We start from the raw sequence: 25,256 nt of genomic DNA on the forward strand, positions 1-25,256 counted from the left end.
CAAGAGGCCACACTGGGAGCACCAAACACATTAAATGACCCCAACAGACTGACAGGTGAAGGGACTGTTTGGGGCCCTAAATGGTAGTGAGGGAGGAGGTGTAGGGGCAGGTGAGGCACTTGTTCCACTTGCAAGAATAACTACCAGGAGGGAATCAGTGGGGAGGGACAAATGGACAAGGGAGTCGCCTAGGAAGTGATCCCTGCGGAAAGCATAAAGTGGGAGTGAGAGAAAGATGTGTTTAGTGGTGGGATCCAGTTGGAAGTGGCGGACATCATAGAGAATTTTGTGCTGGACGGGGAGGTTGGTGGGGTGGTAGGTGAGGACAAGAGGAACCCTATTCCTGGTAGCATGGCGGGAGGATAGGTTAAGAGCAGACGTGTGTGAAATGGAAGAGTTGCAGTTGAGGGCAGCATTGATGGTGGAAGAATGGAATCCACTTTCTTTGAAAAAGGACATCTTCATTCTAGAATGGAAAGCCTCATCCTGAGAGCAGATGCGGCTGAGACAAGGGGATGGCGTTTTTACAAGTAGCAGGGTGGCACGGGAAATAGTCCAGGTAGTGGTGAGAGTCCTTTGGATCAGTGGATAAGCCGTCTCTGGAGATAACTATTGTGAGTTCTAGTTAGTGTTGTATGAAACACCGCAATCAATTTATACATGGCAAGCTCCCATAAATGTCTATGTTAACAATGTGAAATACAAGGGTTCTCTGGAAAAAAGCAAACTGGAAGATAACCACAACTCTTTATGAGGAGTGGATTGTGACATTATTTGGCAAAAGCTGCTATTTTTTGGTAGTTCACTGGGATCAATAATAAATAAGGGAAGGTCATGTGACCCCTTATGCATACTCATATATTCAGTAAGCTCATGACTGACCTTTAACACGTGCCTCTTTCTTGAACTCCTACCACACGACACAACAGCAGTTTGGCCCATCATATCTCTTTCACCATTCCGTCATGGCTGATTTATTATGCTTCTCAACCCCATTTTCCTGCCTTCTTGTAACCTTTGGCACCCAGACTAATCAAGAATCTATCAACGTCTGCTTTAAATACTGTATACACAATAAGGTGGGCTCCACACCCATCTGTGGCAATGAATTCCACAGATTCACTGCCCCCTGGCTAAAGAAACTCCTCCAAATCTCTGTTCTAAATGGAGGTCCCTCTATTCTAGGGCTGTGCCCTCTGGTCCTATACTACCCTGCTATAGGAGACATCCTCTCCACATCCACTTGAACTAGCCTTTTCAATATTTCAATATTTGTTAGGTTTCAATGAAATTCCCCTCATTCTCATACACCAGCAAGTACAGGCCCAGAGCAATCAAATGCTCCTTACACATTAATCCTTTCATTCCTAGAATCATTCTTGTAAACCTCCTCTCGACCCTCTCCAATACCAGCCCATCTTTTCTTTGACAAAGGGCCCAAACTGTCCACAATACTCCAGGTGTGATCTGACCAATGCCTTAAAAAGCCTCGGCATTATATCCTTGGTTTTCTGGTATATCCTAGTCCTCGTGAAATGAATACTAACATTGCATTTGCCTTCCTTACCACCAAGTCCAAATATCCAAAAAGGAGTATCTGCAGGCTGGGAATAAATGGGGAAGACATAAAACAAGTACAGAACTTTTGCTACTTAGGAAGCTGGGTGACATCAGATGGCAGGTGCAACTTCGACATCAAAAGAAGAATAGGGATGGCAAAAGACACCTTTACGAGAATGAAGAGTAAACTGACCAATACTAAACTAGGCATGACGACCTGCCTCAGATACTGAAATGTTACGTTTATCCAGTTAAGTTATATGGCTCAGAATGTTGGACAATATCTAGTAACATGAGGAATCGAAGCAGCAGAGATGTGGTTTTTGAGGAGGATGCAAAGAATATCATGGACGAAATGAATATCTAATGAGGATGTCATGAACAGAGCAAACGCAAGAAGAGAAATAATGTATGAGATCATGAAAAGGCAACATAACTTCATTGGACCTGTGATTAGGAAAGAGGAGTTAGAACGCATGGTAACTATGAGAAAGACTGAAGGGAAGAAAGCAAGAGGAAGACAAAGACAAATGATGATGGAGACAGCAGCCAGAGAGAGCTGGAAATGAATACCAATGAATTGATCCACTTGACCTGAAAGAGGAGTGTGTGGGCCATGGCAGTCAAAGCTCAAAATGGGCACGGCACCTGATGATGAACACCAAGTCAACCTGCAAGTTAATCTTCAGGGAATCGTGCATGAGGCCTTCCAATTCCTTTTGCACCTCTGATTTTTGAATTTTCTCCCTGTTTAGAAAATAGTCCATGATTTTATTCTTTCCACAAAGTTATGTTATTCCATAACAATTTAGAAATCCATCAATTTTTGCCTTGCATAAACTCAGCAATTGGATCTCCACCGGTTTCTTGAGCATAGAACATAGACCTCATGATCTCGACACCCACCCAGAGGGGAAATCAGATCCTTATCCATCCTGTCAAACTCTATAAGAATTTTGTTTGTTTTGATGAGATGATCTGTTTTATAAACTCTTTAAAAATAGCATATTTTATATATATATATATCAATCAGATGGACACACTATTCCAGTTGCAGTCTCACGATGATGTTACAAGTCTGCTATTCACATCCACTTATCAGAAAGACCAGCATTGTGTTTGTCTTCCTAATTAAAGTTCAAAAAGAATTTTATTATCAAAGTACATATATGTCACCATATACAGGCCTGAGATTCACTTTCTTGTGGGCATACTCATCAAATCTATAGAATAGTAACCATAACAGAATCAATGAACGACCACCAAACTAGGGCTTTCAACCAGAGTGCAGAAGACGACAAATTATGCAAACGCAAAAAGATGAAACAATAATATAAATAAATTAGCAATAAATATCAAGAACGTGAGATGAAGAGTCCTTGATAGTGAGTACATTGGTTGTGGGAAGTGCAGTCGAAGAAAGTTATTCCCTTTGTTCAAGCGCCTGATGGTTGATGGGTAGTAACTGTTCCTAAACCTGATGGTTCAAGTCCTAAAGCTCTTGTGCATTCTTCCTGATGGCAGCAACGAGAAGACAGCATGTCCTGGGTGGTTGGTGTCCCTGATGATGTATGCTGCTTTCCTGCAAAAGTGTTTCATATAGATTTGCTCAAGGGTGAGCAGGGCTTTACCCTTAATGGATTCAGCCATATCCATTACTTTTTGTAGGATTTTCCATTCAAGGGCATTGGTGTTTCCATATGAGGCTGTGATGGAGCCAATCGATATGCTCTCCATCACACATCTATAGAAGTTTGTCAAAGTTTTATATGTCATTCTGAATCCCCACAAACTCCTAAGGGTGTAGAGGTGCTGTTATGCTTTCTTTGTTATTGCACTTACTGTATGTGCTGGGCCCAGGTCAAGTCCTCTGAAATCATAACACCGAAAAATTTAAAGTTGCTAACCCTCTCCACCTCTGATCCTCCAGTGAGGACTGGTGCAGACTTCTGGTTTCCCTCTCCTTGGTCTTGGTGACATTGAGTGTGAGGTTGTTGTTATGACACCACTCAGCCAGATTTTCAATTTCTCTCCTATATGCTGATTCATCACCAGCTTGGATTTGGCCTACAACAGTGGTGTCATCAGCAAATGTGAATATGGCATTGGTGCTGTGCTGAACCTGTATGTTAACACTCATTGATTTGAGTACAATTGTTATCCAGATCATTAACCATTAAAAAAGTGTATCTGCATGTTAATTTCTTGTGGGTCATGTACAAGAACATCCAGATTTTGCAGTACTTTTTTTAAAAAAAACCTCATCTTTCTATATTTCTTTTATCATAGTACATTAAGTTCCACCTGCCCATTGACTTAATCTGCCTCCATTGCCCTGAAGTCTCCTCACATCCTTCTCACAGCCTATGCTGCTCCAAGCTTTGTATAATGGACAAAACTCAATACATCAATATTGATTGTGAATATCTGGGACCCCAGCACCAAACGTGGGATTAACCCCGATGAACAACTCTTATTCCAAATCAGTATATACTCACAATATTATGCATTCTAATTGTTTAATTACTTTTGGTGAAATAACCATTTCATAAATCTATGTTGACTCTAATATATTAATTTCCAAGTGCCCTGTTGCCAATTTCCCTAAAATTTGAGCCCAGCTTTCTCACTACAGCTGATATTAGGCAAACCTGTCTGTAGTTTTCCATTCTCTCTATCACTCTTTTCCTAGATAATGAAGCTACATATTCTGCTGCCCAATATCAGGGCACTGTTCTAGAATTCATGGAATTTTGGAAGAGACAACCCAGTTCATCCATCTTTCGGGGGAAAAAATGGAAAATAGATCAACAAGTCTTAGGGTTTACTATCTTTCGATTCCATTAATTTGTCTAATACATTCTTTTTACTATTGAAACCAGTGCTAATGTTTTGGCTCCTCATTCACATAATATCTGTTCAGCTTCAATATTTCTAGGTTTTGTGTGCTTTCTATTATGAAGGAAGACAAAATATTAGTTACACTTCTCTACAGTGTCTTTGTTCCCAGATGCAATTGCCTCAAGACCCACACCACCAGGTTCAGGAACATTTATTACCTCTTAACTATCAGGCTCTTGAACCAGGGGAATAACTTTGTGCTACTTCATTCTCCCCATCTCTGAACTATTCTCACAACCTATGGAATCACTTTCAGGGATTCTTCACCTCACATTCTCAATATTTATTGATTTTTTTTTGTATTTGCAGTTTGCCTTTTGCACAATGGTTGTTTGTCCTGTTGGGTACCGTCTTTCATTGATCCTAGCAACACACACAAATTGCTGGAAGAACACAGCAGGCCAGATAGTACCCATGGAAAAGAGTAAACAGTTGTAGTTTCGGGCAGAGACCCTTCATCAGGTCTAAGGGTCCAAAACGTTGACTGTTTACTCTTTAACACAGATGCTGCCTGGGCCTGCTGAGTTCCTTCAGCGTTTTGTGTGTATTGTTTGGATTCCAGCATCTGCACATTTTCTCATTTTGCATTGATTCTACCATGCATTGTGGATTTACTGAGAATGCCCAATAGAAAATGACATACATGTACTTTGGTAATAAATTTACTTTGAACTTTTTACGTCTCGTGAAGTGTTCTCAGCTTTTTTCAGTCTTGTGTCATCTTAAGATAGACATAAAAATCAACCTTTCATTTTTTTAAGCAGTTTTACATGTTGAATTTTTTAGTCTGCAACTTAACTATTGCAATACAAAAGAACTGGCTGGTAATTTCACATAGGTCTTATTGTCATCAACAAAATTACTTGACACTAAGTACAGTATAGAAATGAATAAAAAACTGATGCAGGATGTGGCAGCTTCAGAGAGCCATAAGATACAGCAAATGCTGGGACATGGAGCAACAAGTAACCTACTGTAGAAACTTAGCGGGTCGGACAGCTTCCGTGGAAAGAAATTCCCTTTCTCCCATTTACTTTGCATGACCTACAGAGGCCGTGGAAATTGCTTGTGGCCGAGTGCATCTTGAAAAACTGGAAATCATGATTTCATATAATCTTTGAATCAGATTGTCCTGAAAGAATGTCTTTATTAAGATATCACTAGACATAATTTGGGAATTACATAAGGAGTTCTGCATAGTTAGAATAAGGTCAGAAGATATCTGTTCTGTTATTTTTTATTTGTCTAATACATGCAAATTGGATACCATACATCAATCTTAACCGGATGCAGCCAAAATGGAAGAGGTAAAAAAAAAGTTTATTTGCAGCCTTCTTTATAATCAATTATTTTTTGTTCTATGATGGAGTATATCGAAATAAATCAAGGGCCAGTTAAGATATCCAAAACACGAACAGCTGCAACATGTACTGAAGTATTAGATAAAATAATGAACCAGGGTTTTCAGGGAACCATTTATTTCCTGCTGGCACAAAAATATTTTTCACTTGTAAGATTATTCTAGCAGGTGGAGCTATTTTTGAACAAGTAAATTTATGGTTGATTTTACTCACAAATCTACAATATACACAATAGCAACTATTCAGCAGAACCTTATGGGATGGTTCTTCACCAACAGAGTAAAATTTTATGAACAACTACCAATTAACTGGTTTTTAAAAACATTTTTAACTAGGAAATAATTCTAAAAGTAGAATCTAATCATTTTATTATTAAATCTAATTATTATACAATTTTATAAATAAAACCAAGTGAAACATGCATTTACTTTGTAGATTATAAGTCCAATAATCAAGTTTAAGCCGAACAAATCTTGAAAATGCAAAGCTTCTGCAGTTCAAGCAATCATCTGCATCAACTTTAGAGAATAATATCTACAGGACACTTTCTTTTCCATAGCTATATGTTCTCATAGACTAAGTGGGCTCAGACTTTCAATCATATTTGTAATCATTTGTAGTCATCTTACTGAGCAGTAAATGGTGTTTATTTCATTTAACTTTTCAAAAGCAAAAGGGAGAAAAAAAGTATTATAATCAAAATCTTGGTTATAGAGATAAAAGGGTAACATCTATAATGCTTTAAGTAAGGGTAGCTTTCATAGTTAAGCTTACATTATTCCAGGCAGTGATTGCCTTGATCTTAAAATATCTACAGACAAACAGTATATCAGAGTCATTAATAACTATTCGCAATAAATTGGATTTCTCATCTTTAGTTTCACATCTGTCTCATACTATTTCAAATAGCAAGGTTCAAGACAGAAAGCGTATTCACGAATAACTATTAAGCATTAGTAATCTCCAATGGAGCATGATGGTTATTGCTACTTCAGCCTCTTATAAACACTCACAGTCATGATCCATACGTTAGTGCAACATCTCCAATTACTGGAGACAAACTTAATTGGCTAGTAAGAGTACGGTTAAAATGCCTTGGTGCATCCTTGAACCCCAATGGGATTCTAGCATTTGACATCTGGAACAATTGAGCTATTTTCCCCCACGATTATAAAATTAATATTCTCTCAATGCAATATTTATGCATTACACATTTTATGTATAATTACAATAATATAGAATTCACAGAATTCATAATTCATTCACAGATTAAAGCAAATAACAATGAGAGCATATTATCAATTTCTGGAAACAGCCATTGTCTATTTGAGTAATGATTGAAGTTTTCCATCTGCAAGGATGCCTATCAGCTCATAACTGTACACAGCATTAAGTCCACAAGCTATACTCTTTCTTAAAACATTATCCTGAAATAGAAGCTCTGGAGATAGCACAGACTCAACAATGTTTTAGCAGAACTAGGTCGAGGATAGCTGAAGTCTAGACAATGAACAAGGGCAGCATCTTCCTTACTGATAAGAAACCATACGTTAAGCAAAACAGTAAGATTAAACTTTAAATTAAAATGTTTTTCGTTGCTTTATCTACTTAAGACATTGCCCAGTTGAATTTTCAATATCAAAGTGAATATGTTTGTGTAATACCTTTGTATTTATTCAATGTGAAAACAAAATTAATATAAATTATCATTCTCTGGATTTTTTGCATTTGTTTTAGTTGATATTCATGTGAAATATTAGGTTCACTATGTTTGAAATAAAATGTCATTGTAGTAGCCATTAGCAACAATTTCTGAGCATTTTTTATCTAAAGGTGCCAACACAATGCAATTCCATATTAAAACTACAAGACTATCTGCACTATATAATAGATAGCAATGTTCCTTTAACAATGCTTTTGGAAGGATTATTTGAACTACTACTGATTTAAACTTCAATGCAAAGCAGTCAAAAGAAATTAATAAATAATATCAATAATTATAACAAATATAAATTATTTAATGTATAATAATAATTTAAGCATGTCTGAAATCAGGTCACACCAGAAAAACTGTAAAACTTTTATTACTGTAACTACTGTTAATTGGCATAATTAAAATGCTTAAATGAAATTTTGAGAAAGCAAGGGAAATTTGGACAAATGTGTGTTTTCTTAGATTTTAGTTAATCTTTATATACTGGATGCTTTTATTTGTTAACAGTGCTCTAAGTCTTTCAAAATCTGGTTAACATATTTTGAATGCGCCATCAAGCACTATAAAATTATGCTTTTAATACTTTGGAATTATTAACATTCATTCCAATCATAAGTGTTTCTTGGGAAGTGTTATAGCATCACATTTTATTTTCAATCCACAGCAATGCAGCTTCCAAGTATAAATGTTAAGCTAATTTCTTATTGCTTTCAGATCTTCTATTTTGCAGAAAAGTTGAAAATTCCAAGATGAGTTTAGCACTTTTACGGGGTCGCTCCATCACCACAGAATGACCACAGTTTTCCAAGAAATCCACTCTACAACCAGGAATATTTTCAGCAAGTACTCCAGCTCCAGAAACATCAAGTACCTAGCCACATGAGGGATAAACAGCAAGAATCTTTAATGCAAAGTAATGCAAAATAATTGATCTCTTATTTACATACATATTAACCCAAATTGATTTTCAAAGTTATTCTCTGATTCTTCACGGATCCTGCAAATGTTTATTCTATCCATAGCGATGTCATTGTTGAGCTCTAGGTAAATATTAAGTTTATATTCCAGTACGGTATTGTCAGGTGATGCTCCTTTTCAATTGACACATACAGCTGAAAACTCATTGGCCCTCAGGCAGGAGAGTTTTCCCAGTGCCTAACCCAATATTATGAAAACAGATTATTTCTTATTGCTGTTTCTACAACATTGCTATGCATAGATTGGCTGTGACTCTTGCAACATGGCCTCCTCTACTGCTGTGACGAGGCCACACTCAGGTAGGAGCAGCAACACCTTATAATTCCATCTGGGTAGCCTCCAACCTGATAACATGAACATCAACTGCTCAAGCTTCTGGTAATGTCCCCCACCTTCACCATTCCACCATTCCCTCACCATATCTCCTTACCTGACCATTACCTCCTACTGGTGCTCCTCCCCTTTCCTTTCTTCCATCTGCTATCAGATTCCCCCTTCTCCAGCCCTTTATCTCTTTCACCAAGTAATTTTCCAACTCTTTACTTCACCCCTCCCCGTCTCCTAGAGTCACCTATCACCTACCACCATGTATTTCTTCCTCCCCTCCTACCACCTTCTTGCTCTAACTTCTCATCTCTTTTTCCAGTCCTGATTAAGGGTCTCGGCCTGAAACGTTGACTGTTTACACTTTTCCTTAGATGCTGCCTGGTCTGCTGAGTTCCTCCAGCATTTGTGTGTCTCTCGCAACATCTCTTTGGTGTGAAAACTGCTAGTCAAGTGAGAGGGTTCCCCCCCCTTCAAAAAATAGCTCCAATATCTTCTGCATTAGAATTCATTTTAAATTCAGACTTTCAGCTGTCAAGATATTATGCCAATAGTTAACACTATGATATATGTAGTCAGATATAAATAGCTACAATATATGCACATATGTAAACACAAAATAATCTGCAGATGCTGTGATCAAAGCAACACTTACAGTACGCTGGGTGAACTCAGCAGGTCGGGCAGCATCAATGGAAACGATAAGTCGACGTTTCGGGCCAGAACCCTTCGTCAGGACTGAAGAATGAAGGAGGTGGAAGGATTTGAAGAATGCTTGTAGGTTGCTTCTTCTACTACCCATTGTTTTCCTGCCTATGACGTCGATGCTTCCCCTCCCCCACCCCTTTGTCTTTCAAATGAACCTACAAGCATTCTTCAAATCCTTCCACCTCCTTCATTCTTCAGTCCTGACGAAGGGTTCCAGCCTGAAACGTCGACTGATTGTTTCCACTGATGCTACCCGACCTGCTGAGTTCATCCAGCATACTGTAAATATGTACATACGTCTTACCTGATCCTGCTTTCCCCAAATGACTTGAGTTGGAACTTTGATTAGGTTCATGTTTTCCTGTAAAGCGAGTCTTGAGTTCTTTCCAACTATTTCCAGAAATACTGTGCGTAGTTACAGGAAACAGAATTGGAAAAAGTTGCAAACTTAAAACTTTAATTCAGCCTTTGTTTTGGTCATATTAAAGCTGTTCAGTCTGTTAACTGACACAGCAAGCAATTGAACACAGTATTCACTTTAAGACTGAGAATGCCTGGATATCCTCACTGTGCTGTTACCAGCTCATATTCTTATAAACTCCCACACAAAAAAGTTAAACACATTAACTAGCAAGAGCAAGAATTAACTACTAGCAGATGGCATTTGGTGCACAGTTTGCTGAAGCAGGACTAACGTACTAGCAGGGATAGAGGGTTGATCAACGAGCAAAGCACAAGTTACAGATAAAGCTGATCAAGGAAGGATCAGAAGCCATATACCTAAGAACCAATGGGCATAAATTAATTCTTAGTATTAAATGATTTTATGATTCTGAGTGGAGAATACAATACTGAAATTTTCTCTTAGAACAAAGTAAATAGTAAACAACTTTAGGAAGGCATAGACATTTGCAGAATTAGGGTCAGATACCAGATATAACAATAGAGAAGTCTGATAGCTTGGCAAAAACTCTTACATTCAAATAAAGTTGATTATGGTTAATTTTAAGTGGCTGCCCCAATTAGCTGAAGTTTCATGGAAATACTAAACAAAGTATAACTTTAACTGAGTAACACATTATGTATTTAAATTAAGTATAGAACAAATCAGAACACCACCAATGCTCCTACAAAACTGTAAAACTGCGTATTAGTTTCTAACAGTTATCGACACAGGAATCATCCATTGTAGACTGCCCTGTATCAGGTGTCCTGGGAGAGGTAGCACCTCTGGTGAAGGGGCTTGTCGTGTCCATCCCAGGGTAGCTCACTCACCTTTGGACCTCAACGGACACCTGCAGCTCCAAAGCAGCCACTTGCACGTGACAGTGGCCACACCCTGGCACACTGCTTTGGCAGGTGGGCAAAACCAGATGAGTGCAGCTAGTGGGCCCCATGCCCCGCTGAAAGAGCAACGTGCCTGACTAGCATGTGAAGTCATCTCTGGCAGACTGGGCAGATGAGAGTAACAGTGAAGTTCAACCAGCAAGAAAGCCGTCCCGCAATGCTTCGTGGAGAGCAAACGGCATGGTCAGCCACTGCAACAAGGAAGAGCCCAGTCTGTGACGACTACTCATACTACTGGATCCGAACTTCCGAGGTCAAGAGAGTGGAACTGTCCCAGTACAACCCTATTTCCACTTTAAAAACTCTTCCCCATACAGCAGGTTTCACTGCCTTCGCCAGATATGGTGGACGGCCAACATGCTGCTGTGTTCTTCTGATGACTGTCAATGAGTAAAGTCAGCGCAGGCACCTACTGCAGAGAGTGGACTGCCTTCAGACAATGCTTTCGATCATTGCGGCCTCCAAATCTTCATTTTAATTGTAACACTTAAGATGACTGTCGATACCTTCAAATTCTTCGCAGTTCCTAACTCACTGAAATAGTGAAATTGTTTCAAATGAAATTCCAGTTTAATTAAACCATACATGAATAAGCAAATGAAACAGCGTTCCTCTGGGGCCAAGGTGTGAAACGTACACAGCATGTTCAAAATAGCGAGCAAAAAGTCATGAAAAAAAAACACATATATAGCTGAAACCCTGAGCGACACGTCCCGCAGATTGATGGTACAGTTCCCGGCAGTGGGCAGCCACTGCAATCCAGCCTGTCATTCCATCGATTAAACACTGGAGGGCAGCATGGATGGGAAAAGCCAACTCCCAACTGAGCACAAGGAAATCTGCAGATGCTGGAAATTCAAGCAAACACACAAAAGATGCTGGTGAACGCAGCAGGCCAGGCAGCATCTATAGGAAGATGTATAGTTAATGTTTCAGCTGAGACCCTTCATCAGGACTAACTGAAAGAAGAGCTAGTAAGAGATTTGAAAGTGGGAGGGGGAGGGGGAGATCCGAAATGATAGGAGAAGACAGGACGGGAGGGATGGAGCCAAGAGCTGGGAAGTTGATTGGCAAAAGGGATACGAGGCTGGAGAAGGGAGAGGGTCATGGGACGGGAGGCCTAGGAAGAGAGAAAGGGGGAGGGGAGCCCAGAGGATGGAAAGCAGGCAAGGAGTTATAGTGAGAGGGACAGAGGGAGGAAAAAAAGAGAGAAAAAGGGGAAAAAATATAAAATAAATAAATAAGGGATGGGGTACGAAGGAGTGGAGGGGCATTAACCGAAGTTAAAGAAGTCAATGTTCATGCCATCAGGTTGGAGGCTACCCAGGCAGAATATCAGGTGTTGTTCCTCCAAACTGAGTGTGGCTTATCTTGACAGTACAGGAGGCTGCGGTTAGCCATATCAGAATGGGAATGGATGTGGAATTAAAATGTGTGGCCACTGGGAGATCCTGCTTTCTCTGGTGGACAGAGCGTAGGTGTTCAGCGAAACGGTCTCCCGAGCACTGACACCATTCTGCACCACCTCCGGTGTCTCCTCTCCTGGACTGCCCCAGCAGCGACCCTGTGGCTTGAGGCCTAGTCCTGCCATAACCGAGGCTACGCAGCTTCCCCGCCGCCTCTCGTGTTGCCAAACAAGGGAAACAGGCCTACAGCATTTTACCGTGTCAATATCCAACAGGATCTTGCGATCGCAAGAGAAACATCCACGACAATCACCCACAGTTACAGTGCACGCTGCCTTGGTGCAGCAACTCTGAAGCCTTTGAGTAGCAGGCAGCAACGCAGTCTGCACCCAGGCTGACTCCTCCGGCACCTCCAACCCTGAATGCTTGAAACTGCAGAGTAAAGCAATTCTGAAATTGTCTTACTGCTTATTTCTTGACGATTATCAGTGACAAAAATGACTCCATTTTGAACACAAACACGTGCAACTAACGCTGCTTAAAAACTATTCGCTCTAAGCACATTATAGTGTTTAGCACCCACACAAGTGCATGCAACGGATGCTAATTAGAAACTTTGGCAACGATCTCATGGCCTAATTATGTGGCATAGTTTGCCAAATAAATCAAGGGAATCTGGGCTATTTTCCTTGATTAGTTTTTGTTCTTCAAGAATTGTCCCAAATAATCAGCTGCCCTGATCATCTAATGGCCCAAATATTTTGGAATCCAAAATATATATAATGTATATTCTGTTTTATTTTTGTTACATTTATGAATGGGAATCACTTTGATTGATGTGGCAGTTACTGATATAGGTGACTTCTTGGTATACAATGGACAGTAATTTAGTGTAGAATGTTACAGTGAATACAGGCTTGTCCCAATACATAAAGAGCAGACTACATAACCACTCAACAAAATCCTAAGTACTATTTCATAATGAAGTATTGCTGATGCTTGTTTACTCCACTAATCTTAAGCAACTGTTGCTTCAAATTTATTTTTATTGTGCAGCACATTGCATTTATATATAAAAAAACTTACATTCACGGTAAAAGTCATTGTGAGGCAGTCGAACATCCACAAGACCCTGAAGAATCTAAGAAAACCAAGGGAAATAAATTGATCGAGTGTACATTCTGCAATTAAGATTGAATCCTAGTTTTATATTTAACTTATATCCATTTCAGAAGCTGACAAATGTAAGCCTGGCTTTTATGTCTTTCATTATTATCTTTATTTGGTGTACTTTCATTCCTCTAGTTAAATGGCTGTTAAGTTTCCTTGAAGAACAGTAGTATTTACAATTAATAACTCTGAACAAGTTCAAAATAAAGTCAAGGATTTGTAACATTAACTCTGTTTTCCAACCTGCTGAGATCCTGTTCATATCCCAAACTTAAACCTCTAAAATTACAAGATTTTCCTGATGGAATATTCCACAAAAGCCATTGTTTTGTATAAACGGTTTTTAATCTCAAGGTTGGGTTGACGCTTTCTCTGTTCGTGACTCACTAATGAAAAAGGCGTATCCAGTGCTATCATCAGCACACATTTCCTTCCTATTTAGAGCCATAATTAAATGTTGTTTTCTATAGTGTTCAATAAATCATCCCATATCTCAAAGCCACTTTGATCAAAATTTCCCCAATATTTATGCAGCTTTTTGCATTAAAATGTTTCAAAAATGTTCTTTGCAGATAGTTGGATCATTGCAAAAACCAGAGTCAGGCGTTCAAATGGTCCATTTTCTCTCCGAAAGCATTTGTGTTTGTTCTATATGAAGAATTTTCAGAGCTTCAAGAAGAAATGCCAGTTTTCATAAAGAATCCGTTGTGAGATTTTTTAATTACATGGTTTCATTTTGATAGATAATTAACACCAATTGCATTGTTCAAGGCAATGCAGAATGTATTGGCTGTTTTATTCCAAATTATAGCAAAAATAACAACATATTTGTATGGCATTTATGATGTAACAAGCTGTCCCAAGTTACTTCACAGTAGTATTATCAAACTGTATTGACACCAAGGTAGATGACCAAAAGGATGGGCAAAGAGGGAGATTAAAGGAAATCTTACAAGGAGATAAGACAGAGAAGTTTCTGTTGAAAAATCCAAAGGTCAGAGCCTTAGCAACTGAAACTATGGCAACCAAAGGTGAAATGATTAAACTTAGAAACAACTGGCCATTATTGGAACTGTAGATGGCAGTATTTAAGGACAAGAAATTAAAAAAAAATTAGATTGGGTTATTTGTCACATGTACATTAAAATGCATCGTTTTTGCATCAACAACTAACACAATCCAAGGATTGTGCAGGGGGCCATGCTTCTGGCACCAAGCCTACAACTCACTATGGAACTTGGGAGGAAACCAGAGAACCTGGAGGAAACCCACAAAGTCATGGGGAGAACGTACAAACTCCTTGCAGGCAGTAAACCCCAATTAGTGATCGCTGGCACCGTAAAGCGACTGTGCTAATCGCTACACTATCATGCCACCACAGACGTGAAAATAAGGGTAGCAAGTATAAAACAGTTGTTGTTTAATCAGTAATCAATGGACGTCAGCTTTACAGAAGTGATATAAGCTCATGACTATTTGGGATAAGGACGTTTTTGGATGACCCCAAGATTACGTCCAACTGAGGAGTGGTAACTGGAGTTGCTTTGGAATGGTCATCTTCATTGGTATTGATGGAGTTGCTTTGGAATGGTCATCTTCATTGGTATTGAGATGCAGCTGATGGTTTTAGCAGCATATGAACTCAGGCTTGGGCCGAGTTAGGCAATTTTACAGATGGGGACATAGGCATTTCACTCCTTCTGAAAGAAATTTATTTTTATGATACCCTGTAAATAAGTTCAATTATTATTACGTGATGTTGGAGCCATACATGGTACTTACAGAATAGTAGCCAGAATTAATGGTGCAATGTAAATCAGTGGCTTTGACTACTAAGTTTCCATTGAATTTATGCAGTACTTGTTTTACTCTTTAGATAAGAGATTAAAGGTTTATGAAAAGTGCTGGATAATTTTACTTGGAAAACAGTGTGCATAAAAGTTAGAGCACATCATTGACACTTCAACTTTAAGTCTTGCAAGTATTTGTGCTGTTACAGTGCCTTCAAAAAGTACTTAGCACCCCACCCAACAACTATCTTCACATTTTACCATCTTATTTTCTAAATTTATAACATATTGAAGTAGGATTTTTTGAGCAAATCTATAAAACATTGTGCATCACGTCAAATCAAAAGAAAAATTCCAAAACTTGTGAACAATTTACTAAAAATTAAAAACCAAAATTGTGAGCGTGAAAAAGCATTACATCCCCTTTGTGTTACTATGTTAAAGTTCCTCAGGTGTAATACTGTATATTACCTTACCAATTCACCGAATTTGTTGATGTAGAAAATTGGAGGATCATCGGAATAAATACGTTATCTCTCTGTAAGGTCCAACAGTATGGTAGATTTTTAACAGATCAAAACAGAATGATAAAAGAGCTTTCTAGGCAAGTCAGGGAAATTATAATAGAGAAGCACAGATCTGAGGAAGGGAATAGGAACTTCTCAAAGGCACTGAACATGCCTCAGAACTCAGTGCAGTCCATTGTGAAAAAGTATGAAACCACAGCCACACTGCCCAGGTCAGGCCGCCCCTCTAAATTTAGTTGTCAGAGAAGAATAGCACTTGTAAGAGAGGCGAATGTGATGCTAACAGTCACTCTGACTGAGCTGCAGAAGTCAGTGGCTGTAACTGGAGATGAAGTTCGTGGCTGTAACTGGAGATGAAGTTCATGGCTGCACAATCTTCAAGGCCTTGCAGAAAAAGGGCATTTATGGAAGAGTGGCAAGGAAGAAGCCCTGGCTAAAAAAAACGTATCCTTGCCTGCAAAGACTTTGCAAATGGTCACATAGAAGATACTGTAAAGATGTGGAAAAAGGTCTTGTGGTCAGATGAGGCTAAAGTGGAACTGTTTGGCCTCAACACTAAGCAGTACATGTGGTGTAAATCTAACACTGTGCATCAGCCTGGTAACACCATCCCTACTGTGAAGCATGGTGGAGGTAGTATCATGATACGGGGATGCTTTTCAACAGTAGGGACTGGAAATCAGGTCAGCATTGATGGAAAAATGACTGCTATTAAATACAGAGAGATCCTGGATAAAAACCTGCTAGCATCTGCCAGAAAGCTTAAGCTGGGAAGAAAGTTAAGTCTTTCAAGACAACCTAAAGCACACAGCCAGAGCAACCATGGAGTGGCTTCAAATGAAGAAAAATTGATGTTCTTGAGTGGCCCAGTCAGAGTCCTGACCTTAACCCAATTGAACATCCCTGGCAAGGCCTCAAGACTGTTGTCCACCACCATTCCCCAACAAATGTGGTACAGCTTGAGCAATTTTGCAAGGATGATTGGGCAAATCTTTCTCTATCACATTGTGCAGAGCTAATAGAAACTTATTCAAAAGGACTACTGGCTGTAATAGCCATCAGAGGTGGTTCAACTAAGTACCAAGCAAAGCAGGATAAATATTTTTGAACTGTTGACATTTAAGTTTTGAATTTTTAGTTTTTCATGCTTTACAATTTTCTGTTTCTGGGCTCTACTGAGAAAAAAAAGGAGCGTGTGATTATCAAATAAAAATACAAAGTTAACTTGATCAAAATCCCTTGTAATACTCATTTGCGTGAACAAAGGGTTGGGGCTGAATACTTTTACAAGGCACTGCAAGATGGGAAAATAAGACTCACATTTTCCATTGTTATTACTCATGCTGATGTTAAGGCCACTCATTAATTCCATGATGCCAGGAACTTACAAACAACTGGTGTGGGCAGACGCATCCTCCTGCTAAGTTTTAAATCGAGTTTGTGATCTGATACTTACGTCAACAGGAAATAAAGCACAAAAGTATTTGTATGCTATTTTATAAAAGTTAGACCCACTCTGAAGTAAAACTACCCACAGCTAAACCTCATCACCATTCCTCAAATTCCAAGTAACTATAAGAAGCTTCTTAGGAAAATCTGCAATATAAAAGCAAACACTTTGATCTGTCTATTCTTGGAACTTGAGCATTCCTGGCAAAATCTTCAATTCCTGCCAATGTCTAATTCTTGAAAGGAGAGGGTGAGGCTCCTTCTGGACAGCTACAGTCCTCCTGGTAAAGTTAATGTCACAATACATTTGAGGCAGGAGTTCCATCATCCAGATCAGTGAAGGAGGAATGGTAATGCATCCTCAGGTAAGAATGGAGCATGACTAGGAGGGGATCACAAAGGAATTCCATGCAACTGAAGGCAGAGGTTACAGCTTTGGGAGATGATGTGACAGCAGACATACTTTTGTAGAAAGTACACACAGCAGATACGTGCACCGCTGATAGAGGAAACCGATGTTTGGTTGGTGGACGTCACCAATCAGTCTAGCTACTTTGTACTGGATGGCGTCAAGCTTCTTCAGAGTTGCTGCAGATGTACTCATCCCAAAATGTGGAGAGTATTCCCCCCCCTCAAACTCCTAACATGTGCCTCAAAGAAGGTGGAAAGGCTCTGACGCGTTGGCCACTCACAAAGGCCCTGGCGCGTTGGCCACTCGCAAAGGCCATCCAGCCTCTGACCTGCTCTCACTGTCAAAGTATTCATGTGGCTCACCATGAACTGCTGATCAACGGTGACCTAGTATTCAACGATGGTAAAGCCACTGAAATGTTAATCATATTAATGTATTCTTATTTTTATTTACCCCTATCATGACGTATCTCTGCATTTTCCTTTAAAAGAAAAATGATTACAGCACTGTTCTACGACCAGTGTTCCACATGGAACTATTTACAGTGTGGCAGATGGGTCAGAGTAATTCGTGGCCCGCAGATTCCTCTGCAATGTCTCCTGTCAGAAATAATCACGCCAGCACAAGCTGGCTTTTGTGAGGAGGAATCAGGTTAGTTTGTTCTTCCTGGTTTTTGTGCTGATTACCCGGGGGGGGGGGGTGGGGGGAGCATAGAGGACAAGCTGTCTAGATTGAGATAACTGGCATGAGAACATTTACATCAAATCAGCATGGATACAAACAATATTAAACCACAGATGTGATTGCTCATTTGATAGTAGAGGATGTGGGTTGTAATCAATGAGTATAACAAAGTGTAGTCAATATTTTAATTATATACTGCTGTGGTAATGAGAAATGTAAAGGATACTGCTTACTGTTGTCAGATAAATCGACACCTGTACTCGGCTGGAAGCCGGAGAAGAGTTTATCATTACATACGCCGGGAAAGCACTAGATCCTCTTTCAGATAAAACAGTTTGCATGTAAGTCACTTAGTTGCTATCAGCTGATTTTTTGTCAGTGGACATAAATAATATGAAATTACAATGAAGTAACAAGCTAAATAATTTTCTTACGTCCAGATTTTTCAATATTAAGCAGTTGAATTATAGGAACAGTGAGAATCTTGCTCCTGAGACACTGACCCATTTACTTCTAAGGGTCCAATATTCTAGCTGGGAAATTTGTCTTTGTCACCTGGGAGGGTTTGAACTAGATTGGCAGCGGGGGAAGGGTGAAGTCAGTGAGAAGATGGGTAAATGCAGCAACCAAAGCGTGTGAGCCTAGACATCAATACAGCCAGGTTGACAGTAAAAGGCAGACAGGGCCACAGCTTTAAACTGTATCGATTTCAATGAACATACTTTAAGGCAGACAAAATGAGGGCAGGGATTGCCTCTAGGAACTGGGATATTGTGGCCATTACAGAAAGCTGGCTGGCAGCTCAATGTTTCAGTACGCTGAGGTTTTGGTATGACAGAGGAACAGGTAGGAGTGGAGAGGACACTCCCTTTTTGATACGGGAGGATATAACGCAGAAGGTTCTTGAAATATCATCTAATGAGGCCATTTGGGTAGAACTCAGAAATAAGAAGGGGATAGTCACTTTGGTAGGGATATATTCCTCCCAACAGCAGGAACTTGAGGAGCAGATGTTTCGAGAAATTGCATATAGTTATGAGAATAGTAGGGTAGTGAAAATATGATACCTGAATTTTCCTGGTAACAACTCAGCCACCCAGAGGGCAAAGGGCCTGGACGGGAAGGAACCTATGTGGTGCATCCAAGACAAGTTTCCTCACGTCATATATACAGGAACTTACTCAAGAAGGAACAATACTGGACCTCCTCTTCCAAAACAAAGCAAGCCAAGTATCTCAAGTGGCATTTGGGGAGCACTTTAGGTCCAATGACCACACTTCTATTAGTTTTAAAATAGTTATGGAGAAGGTAGAACAACTCCACGGGTTAGAGTCCTGAACTGTAGCAGAGCAACACTGATGGCAATAGGCAATAGCTGGGGTCAACTGGGTGACGCTACTTAAAGGCAAATGCACAGTTGACAAGTGGGAAGGTTTTAAAAGGGTTGTATCAAGAGCCCAGGGGCAGTATGTTCCAGTCAGGGTGAAGAGTACATACCAAGTTGGGGCAAAACTGGCTGATGAGAGATATCAAGGCTCTGGTAAGGAAAAAGGAGGAAGCATACATTGTATTTAGTCAGCTGGGTACAAAGGAATCCCTTGCTGAATATAAGCAGCTTAAGAGCAGGCTTACGTGGGAAATCAAGAGGGCAAAAAGAGGGTATGAGGTGGATTTGGCAGGTAGGGTTAAAGATTATTTCAAGAGGTTATATTAACCTCTTATGTAATAGATAATCCAGTTATATTAACAGGGTGACCAGAGAGACTAGGTTCTCTTAAAGACTGTCAGGACTGCCTATATGTGAACCACAGGAGATGCCCAAGATCTTCAATGTCTATTTCTCCTCACTGTTTACTAAGGAAAATATCACGGATGTCAAGGAAATTAGAGTAGTAAGTAATGTGGTCTTGGATAATATGCATATTATGAAGAAGGAAGCATAGCAGCATTGGAGCACATTAAGATGGGCAAATCCCCAGAACCTGACCAAATGCACCCTTGGCTCTTATGGGAGGCCAGGGATGAAATCCCAGAGGCCCTTATAGTGACACACGCACAATGCTGGAGGAACTCAGCAGGCCAGGCAGCATTTATGGAAAAGCGTACAGTCGACATTTTGGGCCGAGACCCTTTGGCAGGACTGGAGAAAAAAAGATGAGTCAGAGTTAGAAGTGGGGGGAGGGGAGGAAGAAACACAAGGCGATAGGTGAAACCAGGGAGGGGTGAAGTAAAGAGTTGGGAAGTTGATTGGTGAAAGAGATATAGGGATGGAGAAGGAGGAAGCTAATAGGAGAGGACAGAAGGCCATGGAAGAAAGAAAAGGAGGAGGAGCACCAGAGGGAGGCGATGGGCAGGCAAGGAGCTATGCAGAGAGAGGTGAGAGGGGCACAGGGTTGAGGAATGATGAAGGAGAGTGGTCATTACCAGAAGTCCAAAAAATTGACGTTCATGCCACCAGGTTGGAGGCTACCCAGACAGAATATAAGGTGTTGCCCCTCAAACTGAGTGTGGCCTCTTCGTGGCAGTACAGGAGGCCAAAGATTAACATGCCGAAATGGGAATGGGAAGTGGAATTAAAATGGGTGGTCACTGGGAGATCCCACTTTTTCTGACAGACTGCTCATCAAAGCAGTCTCCCAAACTATGTTGGGTCTCACTGATATACAAGAGGCCACACTGGGAGCACTGGATACAGTAGATTACTCGAACAGACTCACATGTGGAGTGTTGCCTCATCTGGAAGGACTGTTTGGGGCCCTGAACGACACTGAGGGAGGAGGTGCAGGGCAGGTGCAGCACTTGTTCCACTTGCAAGGATAAGTGGCAGGAGGCAGATCGGTGGGGAGGGATGAATGGACAAGGGAGTCACTTAAGGAGCAATCCCTGCAGAAAGCGGGAGGTTGGGGGTGCGGGGTTGGGAGGGAAAGGTGCTTGGTGGTGGGAACCCGTTGGAGATGGCCAATAGCGATATCGGCTTCATCATTAGGCACAGGCAAAATTCCAAAAGTCCGGAGGATGGTTAACATTGTTGTATTGTTCAAAAAGGATACAAGGACAGGCCAAGGAACTACAGACTGGTGAACCTGACTTCCAGTTTCAGGAAGCTACTGAAGGGAATTCTGAGGGACAAGATCTACCATCACTTGGATAATCAAGACCCGATCAGGGATAATCAGTATGGTTTTGTATGTGACAGGTCGTGTCTGTTTTCCGAAGAGTAACAAAGGGGAGAGGCGAAGATAGACCAGTGGACGTTATCTATATGAAGAGGCCTTTGACAGGCTGATCTGAAAAGTCAGGTCACGTGGGATTTGGAGGAACTAGCAAGGTGGATTGAAATGGCTCAATGATAGGAGACATGGTGATGGCTGGAGGTCGGTTCTCTGACTAGTGGGAGGATCAATGTTGGGAACTCTGTTATGCATTATCTCCGGTCTTCCAGTTTCTTCCCATGGGCCAAAGACGTTCAGGGCAGATTAATTAGTCATTGTATTTTGTCCTGTGATTAGATCAGGATTAAATGGGGTCTGTCGGGAGTTGCCGCAGGGGCCTATCCTGTGCGTTGTCTCTAAATGAGTAACTAAAAATATTCTGCATGCGACCTGGAAGTGTGTGTGCACGCAGGATTGGTAAGTTTCAAGAGAAGAACCAGGTTTAATATAATTGACATTTGACATGAAATTTGTTGTTTTGCGGCAGCAGTATGGTGCAATAATAAAGAAATCCTACAAGTTAACCATGAGAAGTAAACGTTTAAATCTTAAACTAAATAAGTAGTGCAAAAAGAGAACAAAGGTAGTGATGTAGTGATCACAGGTTGGTTCATTGTCTGTTCAGAAACCAGAAATTTGATACTCAGTTAGGGTGTCTTGATAGTGAAGCAGGCGACAATAAACTGCAAAGAGGTCTTGATCAGTTAGGGAGCTGGGCTGAGGAGTGGCAAATGAATTTCAATTTGGGCAAGTGTGAGCTGATGGATTTTGAATATGCTAACCAGGGTGGGTCCTGTGTAGTGAATAGTAGAGCACTGACAAGTGTTATGGAACAGAAGGACCTGGGAGTGCACGTGCACGGTTCATTGAAAGCAGCCCCGTGCAAGTTGACAGGACGCTGACGAAAGGGTTTAGTAAGCTAACTTTTATCGGTCGGGGCATCGAGTTTAGGAGTGGGGACATCACAGTATGTTGCAGTTAAACAAGTCATTGGTGAGGTTGCACTTGGAATATAGTGTACAGTTTGGTCGAGGACATCTTGAAGAGGTGGTGTATCAAGAAGGCAACGTCCAACATTAAAGACGTCCGCCATCTGAGGCGTGCTCTCTTCTCATTACCACCATTAAGGAGGTACAAGAGTCTGAAGACCCATATTCAACAATTTATGCACAGCTTCTTCCCTTCTACCATCAGATTTCTGAATGGTCCATGAACACTATCTTGTTATTCCTTTTTTTTTGTACTAATTTATTTTTGTACTTTATTGTAATTTTTATGGCTTTGCATCATACAGCTGCCATAAAACAAGTTTCACCTCATAAGTCAGTGATTATAAATCTGATTTTGATTCTGAAAGACATTGTCAGGCTGGAGAGGATGCAGAAGAGATTTATGAGGATGCTGCCTGGACTACAGGTCTGAGTTAGAAGGAAAAGTTGGATATGCAAGACAATGAGGGGTGACTTCATAGAAGTTTATAAAATCACAAGGGGTATGGATAAGTGGGTGGTTGTAGTCTTTTTACGAGAGTTGGGGAGTCTTAAAATAGAGGGCACAGATACAAGATGAGAGGGGTGTAGGAACCATGTACCTGTTTTCTATCTGCATTATATTCTGTGTTTATTATATGTATTATGGTAACTAGTCACATGAGTGGGGGTATGCTAAAAGTGAAGAGAATGTTATATACTCGTGTTTTGTTCTGGGCAGTTTGGAGCTGGGGACCGACGGATGTCAAATCTTTAGTTGACCGCTTAATTTACACTTAATTCTACTTAACTTTAATTAAGTCCGCTTGATTACGTTTAATAGTTTCACAAGTTTCATTGCTCCAAGATTGTTTGCTTTGCTAGTTGCTAAAATAGGGTAGGATACATTTGTTCAACTTTTAGAACATTATTATCAGGTTAATCGGAGAGCGCACCATACAAGGATAACAAGCCACGAGGGTCACCAGTAGTGGTATTCATTTGTTAGAATCGGCCGCTACAAGGGGAAAGATTTAAAAGAGACCTGAGAGGTGACTTCTTTACACAGAGGGGAGTGAGTGCCAGCAATGAGCTGCCAGAGGAAGTGGTTGAGGTGGGAAGAATTGCAACATTTAAGGGGTAATTTGAATAGGTACGTGGAGGGGAGGGGCTTGGCGGATTATGGACCAAATGTAGCCAACTGGGACGAGCAAAGGGGATGCCGTGGTTGACAGGGACCAGATGGGCTGAAGGGCCTGTTTCTGTGCTGTGATACTCTGCCATGCCCACAACACGCATCTAAATTCGAATTATCTGCACTTACCTGTTGAGGTACTTTGAAGCGAACATAGGAACAAAGCTTAAGCATCTCCTCCATCTCGTCAGGGGTAGACGGGATCAGCGGGACTTTGCTAACGTCACCCGTTTGTTTCAGGGTCTTCAATTCTTTTACAAATCTACTTTCTCTCGGATATTGCAGACCTATAGTCAGAAAGGAAGATTTCAAGATTAAACAGCTCCACATTAATTCATGGTTATTGGCGAATGCAGTGTTAATGTGGAGACATCATTGTGTTATATCCATTCTGTACGGTTTGATGGTTCATTATAAGCCAGAGGCAAAGACAGCTGAAATGAATCTCACGACCTGAATTTGTGAGCTGCAAAAACTTTCATTAAAACCAAGATATTCTGTCAAATTTGAAGCCATGTAACTATAACTAGCATTATGTCACTCTGTTACAACATCTTTTTTTTCATACTTTTGCCTTCCCCTAAACACATCTGTTATAAATTACAGTACAGAAACATAATCGCTACAAAAAGCTAGGTGGTATAATTGCCCAATTTTACTATATTATAGATTTTTTCCCACTAATTTCCTCTGCAGTTTAAATTAAAGTATTCTTACACTAATTGTGCCGTGATGTACCTAGAAGAGTGACACTAGACTCACAGTTCTGAGGACTGTAGTTCAGTTTCTAAAGCAACCTGTCTGTTCCAGTCTAATGGCAACGGACTTTCAAACAGTCAGCAGAAACACATATTCAAATCCTCTGCAGCTGAGGAATTTAAATTCAGTTTGTAAAAAAATCTGAAATAATAATGTTAGTATCAATAACAGTCGCCACAACTAATATAAAACACCATCTGGTCCATAAATGTCCTTTAGGGAAGGAAATCTGTCAGCCAAATGCATGGACTGGCCTAGATGAGATTCCAGACCCTCTACAGGGAAGTTGATTCCTCACCACCCTCTGAAATGGTCATTTCAAGGACAAATAAGGACTGCATTAAATACTCACTTTGCCAGTTATTCTCACAGCTCATAAAAACTTTTTTTTAAAACAAGTTACTGTGCAGGGTAGATTTCATTGATCAAATTCTGCACCAGTTTCTGAACAGCTCAAACCTTAGAACATAATTATTACAGCAGTTCTACAAACATAAAAGGAGCACACGCTTTGAATCATCACTCTTCTTACTGTCCTAAACTTCTGTAACCACACCTCTCTCTCTATTAATGACATCTTTTGATACAATGGACAACCTGTTAAATTCTTACCTCACCCCGGAATTATTTATTAATCTGCATCAAATTCTACAAGCATGATCTCAGATGACATTTTGTGCAAATTAATTTTCATTCCCCTCAATACATCATCTATCCAAAAGGCCCATTTCCTGGAGGAGGCAAAACCTACTATTTCTTACTGTGCTCTCATTTCTATCACAAATTTTAAT

At 40.3% G+C, this 25,256-nt stretch overlaps 1 protein-coding gene across 2 annotated transcripts in view; it reads right to left on the minus strand.

The window, feature by feature from the left end:
- Window positions 1-5,561: 5,561 nt before the first annotated feature.
- Window positions 5,562-25,256, minus strand: part of LOC134356835 (monoacylglycerol lipase ABHD6-like) — an 83,916-nt gene continuing 64,221 nt past the window's right edge. For both annotated transcript variants that reach the window (XM_063068013.1, XM_063068012.1), the window contains exons 6-9: window positions 23,836-23,993; window positions 13,386-13,440; window positions 9,851-9,951; window positions 5,562-8,407 (exon numbers count right to left, since the gene is read on the minus strand). In XM_063068013.1, coding sequence (XP_062924083.1) covers window positions 8,225-8,407; window positions 9,851-9,951; window positions 13,386-13,440; window positions 23,836-23,993 — 497 coding nt within the window. In that variant the 3' untranslated portion in view covers window positions 5,562-8,224. The remainder of the gene's footprint in view (window positions 8,408-9,850; window positions 9,952-13,385; window positions 13,441-23,835; window positions 23,994-25,256) is intronic.

This window comes from Mobula hypostoma, chromosome 15, assembly GCF_963921235.1.
Source record: "Mobula hypostoma chromosome 15, sMobHyp1.1, whole genome shotgun sequence".
In the NCBI taxonomy this organism is placed as follows: domain Eukaryota; kingdom Metazoa; phylum Chordata; class Chondrichthyes; order Myliobatiformes; family Myliobatidae; genus Mobula; species Mobula hypostoma.